This window comes from Coptis chinensis, chromosome 3, assembly GCF_015680905.1.
Source record: "Coptis chinensis isolate HL-2020 chromosome 3, ASM1568090v1, whole genome shotgun sequence".
Classification (NCBI taxonomy): domain Eukaryota; kingdom Viridiplantae; phylum Streptophyta; class Magnoliopsida; order Ranunculales; family Ranunculaceae; genus Coptis; species Coptis chinensis.
The window spans coordinates 13,244,167-13,259,929 of NC_141458.1; the positions used below are offsets into that span (position 1 = coordinate 13,244,167).

General features: G+C 37.3%; 2 protein-coding genes and 1 pseudogene across 4 annotated transcripts; all 3 read left to right on the forward strand.

Annotated features, from left to right (window-relative positions):
- The first annotated feature begins 5,232 nt into the window (after positions 1-5,232).
- Positions 5,233-5,997, forward strand: LOC147508051 (nuclear transcription factor Y subunit B-1 pseudogene; annotated as a pseudogene).
- On the forward strand, positions 5,724-10,013 carry LOC147508052 (uncharacterized). Of its 3 annotated transcripts, none has more exons than XM_086600683.1 (6): positions 5,724-5,862; positions 6,137-6,208; positions 6,338-6,632; positions 7,413-7,655; positions 8,393-9,406; positions 9,712-10,013. In XM_086600683.1, exons 3-6 carry the CDS (start codon positions 6,614-6,616, stop codon positions 9,744-9,746), a joined length of 1,311 nt encoding a protein of 436 aa, XP_086456809.1. In that variant the 5' UTR covers positions 5,724-5,862; positions 6,137-6,208; positions 6,338-6,613; the 3' UTR covers positions 9,747-10,013. The 3 variants fall into 3 exon arrangements, with proteins under 3 accessions (XP_086456809.1, XP_086456808.1, XP_086456810.1); XM_086600682.1 differs by lacking the exon at positions 5,724-5,862 and having other exon boundaries at positions 6,072-6,208; positions 6,338-6,480; positions 6,547-6,632; XM_086600684.1 differs by lacking the exons at positions 5,724-5,862; positions 7,413-7,655 and having other exon boundaries at positions 6,072-6,208.
- A 4,394-nt stretch (positions 10,014-14,407) lies between these two features.
- On the forward strand, positions 14,408-14,860 carry LOC147508053 (uncharacterized). Its single transcript, XM_086596717.1, has one exon. It carries the CDS (start codon positions 14,408-14,410, stop codon positions 14,858-14,860), a length of 453 nt encoding a protein of 150 aa, XP_086452843.1.
- Positions 14,861-15,763: the final 903 nt, after the last annotated feature.

A 15,763-nucleotide genomic window follows, 5' to 3' on the forward strand; every position in this document is an offset into this window, starting at 1 on the left:
GAATCCGAGTTTTCATTCTAGATCCAAGTACATACATATGCGTTATCATTAGATTAGAGAAGTTCTCGAAGAGAAGCAATTGTGCATAGAGAAGATCCATATCGACAATAATGGGTCGGATATGATGACCAAGGTTTTGCCCAAGAGCAAGTTCAATGCTTGTTGTGCTACCGCCAAATTGGTGGCACACTCCTCCTACTGATTTGGGAATGCGTGGAAGTATTCCCCCTCATGGTTCGGGAGGGGGATATTGTTAGGTCCTTCACCTCGTGAAGTATTGGAAAATGGTTCCGTTTTGGAAACCAATTCGAGTTGCCTATTGGACTTGGGTTTCTAATTCATTTTAGAAACCAATTGGAGTTGCCTATTAGACTTGGGTTTCTAATTCGTTTTAGAAACCAATTGGAGTTGCTTATTGGACTTGGGTTTCTAATTATTTTAGGAAACCAAATTGGAACTTGGGAGTCTATAAATACTCTCATATGTATGTATAACACAGAAGTGAGAGAAAACCAATTTTAAGAGCAACCAAAATTGAGAGAAAACCCTTGCAAAGAGATAAAGCTTGTAAGGAGAGAGATTTGTAGAAGAGAAATCTAGTAAGTGTTGGAGAGACTTGTGACTTTGTGAGAAGTGATTGTAATCTTCCTTCCTAATCTTATAAATGATTTGCTCTTGTGGATTATGTATCATTAACCGAACCATGTTACATCTTGTGTTGTGGTATGTTTTATTTTCTTTGTATTATTATTACTTGTTTGTGATAGTTGTGTTAGAAAAATGATTTGCTCAAATCCATTTAAATATGAATGAGTAGTTTGTCTCCCAAGTTACCCCACTTAAGATGAAATGGGTTTTTTCTTGAAACAGTACGTAATGTGAAAAAAACCTTTTCAAAATGATGCATTTGTTTGAAACAAAGTGCATTATGCGAAAAGGTGCGACCTTTTCGAAATGTGCACCGGGTTTGAAAGCAAAGGCATCATGCCGAAAAGGTGCAACCTTTTCGAAATAGGCACCGGTTCAAAAAAGTGCTATATGCGAAATGGTGTGTCCTTTTCAAACATGTGACTTTTCAAAGAGTTGCTTACTTTTTCCCAAGAGTCACTGTGTTGTTTCGAAAATGCACCACTCACCTATAAATAGTGGATGAATTTGGAGAGAAAAAAAAAACCAGATCACACAGAGTTCTGATCTTTCTCTTCTCCCTCTGTTCTTAATCAAATACTATGTTGTGTTCGCTGAGTCTATAGAATTGAAGTGCTAGCTTTTTATAGAAGGAAATCCGTTCTATCTTGGGAGATAGTTTCCCATCAACCTTCAAGCACCGTGAGGGGGAAAATCTGTCTTAAGGACATAGTGTATCTACACTAGGCTCGGATTTAATTAAGAAGTACAAGACACTTACAAGACAAAAGGTTTGTATAGTTTGGTAATTTGTAAAGAGTAAGTACAATTAAGTTGTATATTCCTAACAACCTAAGACAGATTTCCTTTTTCTTTTTCTTCTTTACCGAACAGAATTTGTTTTTGTTTTGTTTTCTTTTTTGGTTTAAGGAAATAACGAAGGTGTGTTTCTATTTTAGAATAGAAATGACAACACCACCAGGTTCTCCTATTCATGTTGTTCCTATTTCATTTGTTAGACCTACTAGTTCGTTGAATGGTATGAACATTTTGGTCCCCGATGACAACCTTATGTTCGTAGAAGTGGAACTCAATAACTACGGGTGTATACTAGCAATGGTAGATACTGGTTCAACTCATACGTTAATCTCTGAGTATGTATACGAGGCTATTGGATTGAAACTAGCAGAATGTACAGGCTCTATGAGAGGCTTGAACCAAGAAGCCGAACCGGTGAAAGGACTCGCTTTGGAAGTTGACATTAAGATGCACAACTGGCGAGGAAAGGTAGACCTGATGGTAGCTCGCTTAGACCATTTTCAAGTCATTCTTGGAATGGACTTCTTGAAAGCAAACAAGGTGGTGGTAATGCCACACTTGGGGGGAATTATGATCCAAGATTCCGAGAATCCTTGCTTCATTCCAGATGTTAGGAATGGAGGGTGCTAAAAGGGTTCTAAAAATATTGTATTATTTGTAAGATGTATGTGTTTTACTATTGCGCCAAAAAGTGCCAATAAAGAAGATTGTTTAAGATATTGTTTTATAAGCATACTTGTAAGCAAAATTGAGGTCTTAGAAGTGTTTTCGACACTATATGAATGATATGTGACATTCTTTAACAAGAAGCCTCACTTGAAAAACATATATCTAAATGGTTTTCCAATTTATTGACTTTGTCATGAGAAATTGGAAAAATGTGGGGGATTATGTATCTTCTTGAATTAATCAATTCAAAATTGGAAATTTGTTGAAGCATTACTCAAAAGACATCAAATGTGGTGTTTTGCTCTAGGAGAGATGCATAAATTTCAAAGAAATCCTTATAAAGAAACGTCATAGCAAGGTCCACTATGGAATTAGAATTCATAGTGTTGGGCCGAGGTTTGACGAAGGAAAGTGACTTCGAAATTTCTTAGAGGATATTTCAAACTGGGCTAAACCTGTGCCAGCAGTGTGTATACACTGTGACAGCCAATCTGCTATTGGTAGAGCACAGAGTAGCATGTATAACGGGAAGTCTCGACATATACGTCGTAGACATAATACCGTTAGACAATTGCTCTCAAATGGAGTTATCTCAATCGACTATGTAAGGTCAAAAGATAACATTGCGGATCCGCTTACAAAAGGTTTAACAAGAGAGCAAGTAGAAAGATTATCAAGGGGAATGGGCTTAAAGCTTTTGAGATAATCAACCAAGAGTCATCATAATGGAAAAACCAACCTAGTTGACTGGAGATCCCAAGATCTAGGTTCAATGGGCCAACTGAATTATGTTTGTGACTCAGTTAGCACTGGGGAGTAATATTATACTCTAACCCATTCCTATATAAGACAGTGCATATCTGCCGCGAGAACCAGGATAAGTCAAGCTTTTAATGATTTACTATATCTTGGAAAGTTATGTTATCCAAGTGGAGTATTGCAGGATATTCTTTATAGAAATCACCTATGTTAGTCTTGAAGTGGGGCCGCGTTCTATGAGAATTTTAAAGACAAATGTCTCAAAAGCACTATCTCGAAACCAAGAAGTGTTCAAGGCCAAAATGAACACAAACATGAGAACCAACAAGATTCGAGGCGATGCTAGCGTGAAGATGATTGTCTAGGTTTATACAAGCGGTGACGGTTCAAGGACATTAATTGAAGTCTACCGATCGTCCAATTAAATCCGATCGTCTTTCACTAAGGCAAGTTTAAGGCCTCCCATGCTACTTGACTGTCGCGGTATCTTTTCATTTGTAAAAGAACGAAAATCCGATGTTTGTGGTAGAAGAAGCCAAATTTTCATTCATGTGGGGATTGTTAGAAAAATGATTTGCTCAAATCCATTTAAATATGAATGAGTAGTTTGTCTCCCAAGTTACCCCAATTAAAGATGAAATGGGTTTTTTCTTGAAACAATGCGTAATGTGAAAAAACCTTTTCAAAATGATGCATTTGTTTGAAAACAATGCATTATGCGAAAAAGGTCGCGACCTTTTGAAATGTGCACTTTGGTTTGAAATAAAGGCATCATGCCGAAAAGGTGCAACTTTTTCAAATAGGCACCGGTTCAAAACAATGCTATATGCTTAAAATGGTGTGTCCTTTCGAAACATGTGACTTTTCAAAGAGTTGCTTACTTTTTCCCAAGAGTCACCGTGTTGTTTTGAAAAGGCACCACTCACCTATAAATAGTGGATGAATTTGGAGAGAAAAAAATCGGATCACACGAGTTACGATCTTTCTCTTCTCCTCCTGTTCTTAATCAAATACTATGTTGTGTTCACTTGAGTCTATAGAATTGAAGTGCTAGCTTTCATAGAAGGAAATCCGTTCTATCTTGGGAGATAGTTTCCATCAACCTTCAAGCACCGTGAGGGGGGAAAATATGTCTTAAGGACATAGTGTATCTACACTAGGCTCGGATTTAATTAAGAAGTACAAGACACTTACAAGACAAAAGGTTTGTATAGTTTGGTAATTGGTAAAGAGTAAGTACAATTAAGTTGTATATTCCTAACAAGTTGTTGATTGCTTAGAGAATTGGGTTTGCTAGGTTGGTTGTAGTGAAAGTTTAGATTTTTTGATTAGCGTAGTAAATTGTCCAAATGCAAGCTATCTTAGTGGGAATCGATTGGTATCGTTTTCCCCAACAACTACAAATCATTTTCCAGCCATAGTAAGTATTTGATCAGTCTAGCAACACGAACGATAATATTCATCCTCCATAATTTTAATTTCATGAAAAACTGATATAATTAGTACTGATTTGCGTATTCCAGTTGGTGTCTCTCAAAGGTTCATATTTAATATATCTACCATCTACTGCTCCCTCTGTGGTGACAAATAAACCACGTTGGCTATGTATCACAAACTAGGGGTCTACGGCTTATATCTCATCTTTATCCCAAGTTCTGGGACTTTGGCATCATTCTTAAGTAATTAAGCGATAATCAAAGGATTTGCCATCCTAAAGAGTGACATCCCCCTCTTCTGAGTGTGAGATATGATTCTGTATACTTTCGAGTAAAACCTACATATCTCTATTTGTATATAGTACCTAGGTAATTAAACTAGGTCCTCGACTACTAATGTAAGTTGATAATATTTCTAACTGCTGTTTTGTTGAATCACATAATCAAATGCTAGTTGGTTCATTATTTTAACATGCTAAGTTTAGATTAATTTAAATTGTATATCTGTTTGTTTCATTTTAAGTGTAGGTTGGAGGGGACCATTTGAGATTGGTCTGATTCATTTCGAGTCTTTTTGTGTAGCTTTTAGGGTGGTGACTACATTCAACAGTACTTTCAATAGAATTGTTAACTACATACTCAGACAAAGTCAATCAAAAATCGGTTGGCAAGTTGAGAGTCTTTAGAGTGGTGACCCACGTATGAATGCCGAATAAGTTGGAAATATTATATACCACTTTCAGCAAGAAGACATGGGATGTGAGTCATGGCCTCAAACATATGTCATCATCCACATGCAAACGCACTCACATATGCATGTACAGACACATATTTCATCTATTTATAAAGTAGTTATTTGGGACTGATCAATCAAGGGCGACGTGTCTATGTTTGGGAGGATCAAGTCTATCTGTTTCTGGAGATGGTTGATAACATAGATGGTCGCCCTAGCGCTGGAGGCCATACCTTGAAGGTTGCAGGTGCTAGTACAAGCACAGCCTTTGGAGATGATGATGGAGGCGGCTTCAAAGAGCAGGATCGATTGTTGCCTATCGCTAATGTCGGACGTATAATGAAACAAATCTTACCACCTAATGCAAAAATATCAAAAGAAGCGAAGGAAACAATGCAAGAATGTGTCTCCGAGTTCATTGGCTTTGTTACTGGGGAAGCATCTGACAAGTGTCACAAGGAGAAGCGCAAGACTGTAAATGGAGATGATATTTGTTGGGCTATGAGTACACTAGGTTTTGATGAGTATGTCGAGCCATTGAAAAGGTACTTGCATAAATATAGGGAATCAGAAGGAGAGAAAGCTAACCAAAATAAGGCTACCAACTCTGCTTTCGAAGATGAACCAGTAATCTTTAAGACTAACCAACCAAAGAATCACCCTTTCTAATCCCAACTCATCTCAACTTCAATGTATGTGAACGACAGGAGTACTAATAATTATAACTCATGACCTACCGAGGATCTGAAGAAGGAATTATTCCGCACAATATTGTGCTATGAGTACCCTTACGATGATAAGAGGGACGATTTTACATCTGTATGTATTGGTTTTTTCATTTGTATATGGTTCGTCGGAAAGTATGATTTTCATTCCAGGTGTAGTAGTGAATGTTGTAACAAGCATGTCCAATTTAATTCAGATCTATATCATCGTTTCTTCTTTGTCCCCCAATTATCTTGTTTGGTTGAATGAAGCAACGACAGTATGTCTTGCTACAGCTTTATTGGTTTGCTTTGATATCACACCGTACCGGAATACAAGTCACTAACTTCTTTGCCCTGCTTGGTTTTAAAATTGATCCAAACTGGAGGATGGAGATGATGAGCGAGCTGGAGAATAGGCCGTCTGAGCTCATATTGTCAAAAGATGGACACACTTAGAGGTCAGTACTGCAGTACTACTCTTCACTCGTGGTTGTAAAAAAATGCAAATTGTTTTATCACATGATATGAAATGCTGACATTGCTCACAGATCTTGAAGTTTATATAGATGTGACATTTTCCTATATAGATGTGAAATTTTCCGATCTGTTTTCAACAAGAAGCAAAAGCTGGAGAGAGGCACAGACCGCCACTGGCGTTTACTAATAGCTAGAAGTTTATGCTCTCTGGCTAGTGTCACCATTATTCCTGCTGCATTGTCACATATTAAGTGTAAGATCCTGTACACTGCCTTTAACGTTTGAGCTCAACTGTGCTACTTATCAGTTATCTATCTAGTTCATTGGCCTGACGACATGTTGAGGGATACAATTAAACCAGAGGAAGAGAATCCCGGCCTCATGATATGTGTGCCTTCCACTCAGGTAACACATCAAACTTGCTTCTTATAATTAATATTCCTGGAACTATGTCACTCCTGCCTAGGTTTCGTGTAAATCCTCATCCACATGTGGTGTCCTCATTGTTGAATGGTCAAAGGTTGATAGTACTGTACCATAGGGAACAAGAAATAGGGTTCCTTAACCCTGAACTTCAAACCAATTCATAAAGTAGCCCAACATAACATGATTTGTTGTGAAATAAGTAAATAACACATCAAACCTCGGGCTCGTTTTGCTTTTTTGAAGATTATAATAGTCCCACTACTTGGTTGTTGTGCTCATTGATGGACAAGAAGGTTAAGTTTGAGAAACATATATATGGTTTCTAGGATATATATGATACTTCTCAAATTAAGCTAACTAGGGACCATAAATTCATAATAATGTGACTTATCGTCCAAGGACCAATCACACCGCATGTTTTAATAGACTAACTAGTAAATGATAATTATGAGCTATTTAATTTGCTATGGTTGTTTGGTAGTTTTCATAATACTAATGTAAGAATAGTATATCATGTTCTTTTTATAGAAGACACCATTAAAAAGATTCATGGTCTCCCCCATAGAGGATGGTACAAAACTGCGAGACAAAACAAAAACCTAGAAACCATCAGACCGGCCAACTATATATATTTGAAGGCCGTACTATAGGCAGCAGTCCGGCCTTATTTCATCTAGGAAGAATACTCTTCATGTTTTAAGGCACCATAGGAGAGCTGTAATCGGAGCTAATATTACCTTAATATATCATTTTTGACAGCCGCAGTTTGTTGGCATCGCACAAGTTGTCGGCAAGTGGAGCTTCAAGGATCCAGACCGAGTACTGTACTACAGAATTTAAATAAAGTAGAAGAATTAGAATACATCATGTCCCGTGCACACGCTGATATCGAAAATGACACGGAGCAAGAGCGTCGGCTCCAATTAGTACCTATCAGCGCAAGGTGCACCGTTTCTCAGCTCAACATACTCCCACCTATGGAAAGGCAAGAAGCGGCCTTAGGTTAATTCCTACATCCCAACGTTCTTTACCGGCCAAGATAAACAAGAAATGGCAGTGATGTTAGGCATGAATGCATGATAAAATTGCATAAAATCATATGTACATGACCTGCTATATATGTGAATGCATACTGTACATACGCACAAACTCGGCGCCATGTATAGATAACATTGCACAGTTAAACACATTTCGCCATGTATTGCATTGTCCCATATATATTTAATCTTGATAAGTTGATCAACTAGCAGCTTTTGCGGTACACTAAGAAATATGAGCGGAATACCTGATATGGCCATAGGAAAACAAGCAGGAAATTAAATCAATACATAAGCAGTTAGGTTCGAATCTAATGACTTGCATCATCACTCTTCTCCTTTAATTCGGAAACAAGCTATGCCTATTATGTGTGTGTCAGTGTCTTAGAATATCCTGTATATTCAGTTTCCAAATATATGTGTATTCCATATTGTATAGTTTCCAACTATAGATTCTTGGTGAGGAAGTCTTTCCTTAATGTACATTATTGGTGAGGAAGTCTTGCTGTATTGATTGTGATTCTCCTTAGTGAGCAAGTCTTGTACAATATATATAGAATGAAAATCTTGTCTCTCTTTAGTCTGAGTAAGACAATAAACAATCTCTGTTCTTCTTTACTTCCGCATACAATTCTTTATTTTACATGGTATCAAGAGCGGTTACGATCCACGTTTAATCATATCAATTTCCTTTCATTTCAGTGGATTTTTTTTCAACAATGGGTGACGTTATCTGGATTCGAGCTATTACTATGGCACTCCGGGAAAAAAACAAACTAGGATTCGTTGATGGTACTGTTGCTAAACCAAAAACTAAAAAAGAATTGCGTCAATGGGAGAGATGCAATGATTTGGTTTCTAGCTGGATATTGAACTCGGTTTCGAGTGATATTCAAAGCAGTATACTATATGCAAATATTGCCCATGATATTTGGATTGATTTACATGAACGGTATTCTCAATCTAATGCTCCAAAAATATTTCAGTTGAAGGACACTATTATGTTACTCAAGCAAGAAGGTATGTCTGTTTCCGAGTATTATACCAAACTGAAATCTTTATGGGGCGAACTGAGCTCTCTTGTGGTGATTCCACCTTGCACATGTGGTCATGGTCATGCCACTACTGATCTTGTTAGCCAAGATCGTGGTATGAAATTTTTGCAAGGATTACATGATTGTTATATACCACTTCGGAGTCAGATTTTGCTCATGGATACATTCCCTCCCACAACCAAGCTTTATTCCTTAGTTCGTCAAGAAGAAAAACATCAAGAACTCCATTCTTTATCATCTCCTATGGTTCAATCTGCTGCTCTTAATGTTCCTAAATCTGAAATGCCTAACAAAAATGCCAATACGTATAATCGATTTGGTGGAACAAGTAGGCAAAACTTCTCCAGCAAAAGTCTAAAAGGGTGTTCTTATTGTGATCATTGCGGCAATCATGGCCGCACAAAGGCGACCTGTTACAAGATTTATAGAGTTCCTTGTTGTGATCAATGTGGGAAAGAAGGTCACACAAAGGAAACATGCTACAAGATTCATGGCTTTCCTCCAAAAAAGATTGAATCCACTTCTCTTGTTGCTTCTACTCCAAGTACCTCCGAAAGTGCTGGTTTTAAGATGACTTCACCACCGTTTTCTCAGGAGCAGTATAACAAGTTGTTGGCTCTACTCTCATCAGGTAGTATTCATCTATCCGCAGGTTTAGCAGGTACTGCTCTTTCTGTCCCTTTATCATCATTTTGGGTCCTAGACACAAGGGCATCAAATCACATGTGCTCTTCATTATCTTTATTTTCATTTTATAAACCTGCACCTGTTGAGTCATATGTTCAGTTACCAGATGGGACTCATACTTTGGTTACACATATTGGGATTGTTCACTATTCTTCATCACTTATCTTGGAAAATGTTTACTTTGTGCCTCGCTTCAAATTTAATCTTTTATCTGTGAGCCAACTTACAAAATCTATTCACTGTTGCGTAACATTCTTTCATGACCATTGTGTTTTCCAGGACCTGTCAACGAAGAGGAAGATTGGACTAGGTAATTATCATGAAGGTCTCTATTTTCTTCAAGGAAACACAGCTTTACTCTCCACAAATTTCTCTAATTTTGATTTATGGCATTGTCGTCTTGGGCATCTCTCGTCTTCTCGTCTTCAGTTTCTAGCCAAACAGAATAGTTCTATTTTTTTGTTCTAAAAATAATGTTTGTGAAATTTGTCCACAAGCAAAACAGAGTCGTTTGTCTTTTCATTGAGTTCCATTTCTAGTGTTCGACCTTTCCAGTTAATTCATTGCGATATTTGGGGTGATTTAAGTGGTGCAAGATATTTTCTAACTATTGTTGATGATTATACTCGTTGCACTTGGATCTATCTTATGCAGGACAAATCAGAAACTAAAAAATTCATCCAATATTTTTTTGCTATGGTCGTACAACAATTTAATTCAAAAGTTAAATTTATTTCGTCTAGAGATGGTGATGTTTTCTTACCTCAAATTCAAAAGGTTTGATCCGATAATGGAACCAAGTTTCTTTCAAAAGATATGCAACTATTTTTCAATCAACATGGTGTCATTCATGAACGAAGTTGTGTTGCCACACCCCAACAAAATGGAGTCGTGGAGCGGAAACATCTTCATCTCCTTGAAGTCGCACGGGCTTTGCTATTCCAAGCTAATTTACCCCTCATTTTTTGGGGAGAGTGTGTTCTTGCAACCACTTATCTCATTAACAAAGTCCCCATTCCACTTTTATCAAACAAATCACCTCATGAAATGTTGTTCAATTCCAAACCCAATTATTCTCATTTACGTGTTTTTGGATGTCTTTATTTTGCACACAATACACACATTCAACATAAATTCGATCATCGAGCTAAACCTGGTATATTTGTAGGTTATTCTCATGGTCAAAAATGTTATCTTGTTTATGATATGGAAACCAAAAATATTTATAGGTTATACATCTCGTGATGTTGTTTTTCATGAAAATATTTTTCCCTTTCGTGATTTGTCTCAATTGGCTGATTCCACTATTGTTACTATTAAACATATTGAGGATAATTCAACTTTTCCTTCTCAAATTGATGAACCCGTGCAAAATGATGTCAATCCTCAAGATATTATTGTTCCAAACATTGATTTAGTGCAAGATCCTATTGTTCATGTTGAAGTTCCTCCTGATCAGTTCTAGACGACCAAGTTTTCCCTCAACAAGAACCACCTAGACAGTCTATTATTAGATATCGTCAACGTTCAATTTTACTCAAGAATTTTGTTTGTTCTGTTGCTGCTCATGATAAGTTACCCGCTTCAGTTGACTCCAAGAAGACAGGTACAACGGTTTTTCCATTATCCAACTATATCTCTTATTCTAAATATTCAGATGCACATAAATCATTTCTTTCTAGCATCTCATCAGCCAATGAACCTACTTCTTTCTCTCAAGCCATGAAATCACCTCATTGGCGTGATGCAATGGCTAAGGAAATTAAAACTCTTGAGTAGAATAATATATGGACTCTTGTACTTTTACTCTTAAATAAGAAGCCTATTGGTTGTAAATGGGTTTACAAGATCAAATTTCATTATGATGGTACTATTGAGCGTTATAAAGCGCGTTTGGTCACAAAAGGGTATCATCAAATTGAGAGTCTTGATTATCATGATACTTTTGCTCCAGTTGCCAAGCTTGTTACAGTTCGAGCCTTGCTTTCAGTAGCAGCAGCTAAAGGATGGGATCTCTTTCAAATGGATGTGAATAATGCCTTTTTGCAGGGAGATCTTAATGAAGAAGTTTATATGACACTTCCTCCTGGATTTTCGAGGGAGCACCGAGTGTGTAAGTTGAATAAGTCATTATATGGCTTAAAATAGGCTTCTCGGCAATGGTTTGCCAAGTTTTCTACCACTCTTATCCAGAAAGGATTTTCTCAGTCTCGTGCAGATTATTCACTATTTACTCATGTCTATGTCGACGACATTATCATTACAGGCAGTAATAACAGTGTTATTCAACAATGTAAAAGGTTTTTAGAGGAAGCATTTTCTGCCAAAGATCTTGGCAGATTGAAGTATTTTCTCAGTATCGAGTTGCACATTCAAAGAAGAGTTTATTTCTCTCTCAACAAAAATACACTCTTGACATCTTGAAGGATGTAGGTATTACTGGTGGTAGAATTTCAGATTTTCCCATAGAACAAAATTTGAGATTATCTCTAACGGATGGCACTCTTCTTCCAGATGCTTCTCTATATCGACGTCTTATTGGATGTCTCATTTATCTCACTATAACAAGGCTTGATATCACATACTCGGTGCACCATCTTAGTCAATTCATGCAAGCACCTCGTTCTTCTCATATGGATGCAGCTCAAAGTATTCTTCGATATCTAAAGAGTTCTATTGGCAAGGGTATTTTTCTTTCTTCATCCAGCAGTTTGCATCTAAGTGGTTTTTGTGATTCAGATTGAGCAGGATGTCCAACTACTAGGCGTTCTACAATGGGCTATTGTACCTTGTTAAGTACTAATCCTATTTCTTGGAGAACAAAAAAACAACCTACTGTTTCACGTTCTTCTACCGAGGCCGAGTATCGTGCGCTTGCTATTCTCACCTGTGAATTGCAATGGTTAAAATTCTTGCTCAGAGATCTTGGTGTACCTCATTGTTCTCCCATCTCATTTTATTGTGATAATCAGGCTGCCATTCACATTGCATAAAATCCCATTTTTCATGAGCGATCGAAACACATTGAACTAGATTGTCATTTTGTTCGTGAGAAAATTCAGTCCAAGCTCATTGCTCCTCGCTATACTCCTTCGGAACAAATTGTAGATATGTTTACCAAACCACTTGGTGCTGATCGTTTTCAACGTTTGGTTCGCAAGGTGGGGGTTATTGACATCCACACTCCACCTTGAGGGGGAGTCTTATAATATCATGTATATTTAGTTTCCAAATATATGTGTATTCCATATTGTATAGTTTCCAACTATAGATTCTTGGTCAGGAAGTCTTTTCTTACTGTACATTCTTGGTGAGGAAGTCTTGCCGTATTGATTATGATTCTCTTTAGTGAGCAAGTCTTGTACAATATATTTAGAATGAAAATCTTATCTCATTAGTCAGAGCAAGATAATAAACAATCTCTGTTCTTCTTTACTTCCGCATACAATTCTTTATTTTACTGTGTGTGTCAGTGTGTGTGTTTCAGAAAGTTCATACAGTATGTCAGTAAGTATGACGAGGTGACAATGTCATGTTTCATTTATTTATTGTCTAGCATATAAGAAGTTGATCAGCAACAAACTTGTACATTCCGTCCCTTCTGATCTACCTACACTACATCAATATTATATCCTTACTTTTGTGCACAAAATTAAAATAAATATGAAGTAATATTGTACTATTTATATTATTTGTATTAATTATTCCTTTTTTAAAAAAGAATAGAGGTAATTAGGCAGACCTCAATCAACCTGTATTATTACAACTCAAGATGCATATCTTACATACATTATTCCAGCTGATATACAATCTAGAGAAGCATTGAGAGGAGGAACTAAATGCAAGGTAAGATCACCTAAATTTGCAAGCTAGCTGATCAACAATTCTATTGGTCTCTCTGTAATAGTGTGCATATATGTTTCACAGCTCGATCCAATCTCTTGATCAAAAAATTTATAGATGTTATTGCAGTGTTCAAACAATACCATGGGGGTCTTGTAAGTCCGCTTACGTATAGTCCTAACTGCTACTGCAGAATCAGAACATATATGCCAAACCAGAACTTGAATCTGCAGTAGTTTCAGGGATTGTTAGTTCATTAGTCATTACATAATATATCCATTTGGACCACCTGCTGGTACAACTACATACACTATTTTGTTGTTTAAGCTGCATTGTTTGTCATGCATGTTCCTCTATCACCTTACCTTTTTGTTATGATAATGGAAGCGTTGAGTTGTTTACTGAGAAAAGAGTTTATCTCAAAAACTGTTAGGGCCCATCCAAAATGCAAGAGGACAGAAGTGGTTAACCTATGTTTTGCAGATGACTTGTTACTTTTTTGCAAAGGAGACACAGAGTCACTTGTTATAGTGAAAGCTGTCCTTGAAGAGTTTGCACAAGTCATGAGCTTAAGATTCAATAGTAAAAAAACAACCCTATTGGTAGGTGGTATGAATCAAGCTGAAGGCCAACTTCTTGCAGATACAATAGGAGTCAAGTTAGTGATTCCACCTATCACTTATTTGGGGTTGCCACTAGTGTCTTCCAGACTAGGTGCCTTTGAGTGCCAACCGTTAGTGGAGAAAGTAACTTGTAGGATTCAAAACTGGAAGTCAAGAGTCCTTTCATATGCAGGGAAGTTACAACTTATCCAGTCAGTGCTCTCAACTTTTCATGTCTACTGGGCAAGGAATTTTATACTCCCTCTCACAGTTTTGGAACAAGTATCCAAAATATGCAACAAGTTCCTCTGGTGTGGACCAGACATGAAGAAAAAGATGCATCATGTGAGTAAGAAATGCACAAGTCTTACCAAGAAGGAAAGAGGGTTAGGAATAATGGACCTCAAATTATGGAATATTGCAGCATATTGTGGTATAGTATTCAAGGTGGTTACGTACTAGAGAAGAGAACTTGTGGGTTCATTCAATGGATATGGAATCAAAATCTGAAAAGGAAGTTCTTCTGGACAATGACTATACCGAGGGAATGTTCATGGGTTTGGAGGGGAGTTCTTGAGATGAGAAGTATAGCAAGGAAGTTTATTACAGACAATATATCCACAGGTGCCACAACTCTACTATGGCGCGATATCTGGTGTATGAATGCCCCTCTGAAGGAAAACAACACAGCTAAGAATGTCTTCTTTTTCCCAATGGATGCTACAGTAAGTGAACTTATTACAGATGGAGTATGGAATCACTTAGTTCATGATCTACCACAAAGTGTACTCAAGGCCAGCATCTTAGCAATAGAGATCAACACCAACCTTACTGAAGATAGAGTCATTTGGAACCCCCACCCTAATGGCACCTTCTCTTGCAAATCAGCATATGATGCTCTCCGTATTCCAAGAGAAACAGTTAGATGGTACAATATTGTGTGGGGGAAGCTAGTGATTCCCAAACATTCTTTCACAGCTTAGTAGCTACTCTCGGGAAATTTACCAACACAAGATAGGTTTATCCAGAGGAAAGTGCTAAATTCCTCTAACTGTTGTTTGTGTAATAACTCGAGAGAGAATTCAAACCACCTTTTCTTTGAGTGTTAGTTCATACACAAAGAAGGTATGGAGGAGGGTGAAGCAACACACATGAATCAATGTACATGCCCCAAACACTAATAAGGAGTGGATGCAACTTATGAGAATATGTCAAAGAAACTTTATGAAAGCTAAAGTGTACAAGGTGTACATTTGTGCAGTTGTCAATTGTATATGGAAGGAACGTAACTTCAGAAGATTCAGGAACATTGCACAAGATTGGCAAGAGGTTACAAGTAGGCTGATCAACGACATGGGAGTATACTTGCAATGTCAGCTAAGAGAGGTGAAGTATTCAGGAGAGCTGAAGAATTTACTGGAGAGATTGGGTGTCGTTGAGTACAATGTTAAAGTTCCAAAACAATGTATATGGGGGAAACCTCAAAGAGGGATAAATGAGTTAAATACTGATGGATCACTGAAAGATGAGAAGGGTAGTATTGGTGGTATAATCCGAGATTCAAAAGGCATATTATTGCTAGCTTATACTGAAGCAGGAGGGTTAAATTCAGTTTTGTTCCAAGAACTGAAAGCCATTTTGGTAGGATTGCAGGGTTGCTTGAAGATCTAAATACTCAAAGTTGAGGTTGCCTCTGACTCGTTGACATCAGTAAATATTTTGAAGGGCAAGGAGAGAGCCCCATGGAAGTGTGAAGATATAACTATGTCTATAAGAGAGTTGCTGCACCTTTTTGACAATGTTAGCTTCATTCATGTATATAGAGAAGCCAATAGGGCTGCAGATTACCTTGTTTCTTTAGCTATGGAAGATGTAATAGAGTACTT

Excerpts from the sequence above, each read along its gene's own strand:
- LOC147508052 (XM_086600683.1), top strand. Across the intron at positions 7,656-8,392 it reads AAGGCAAGAAGCGGCCTTAG|TGGATTTTTTTTCAACAATG; the intron begins GTTAATTCCTAC and ends CTTTCATTTCAG. Across the intron at positions 9,407-9,711 it reads TCTATCCGCAGGTTTAGCAG|GACCTGTCAACGAAGAGGAA; the intron begins GTACTGCTCTTT and ends TGTGTTTTCCAG.
- LOC147508053 (XM_086596717.1), top strand. The coding sequence starts at position 14,408 with ATGACTATACCGAGGGAATGTTCATGGGTTTGGAGGGGAGTTCTTGAG.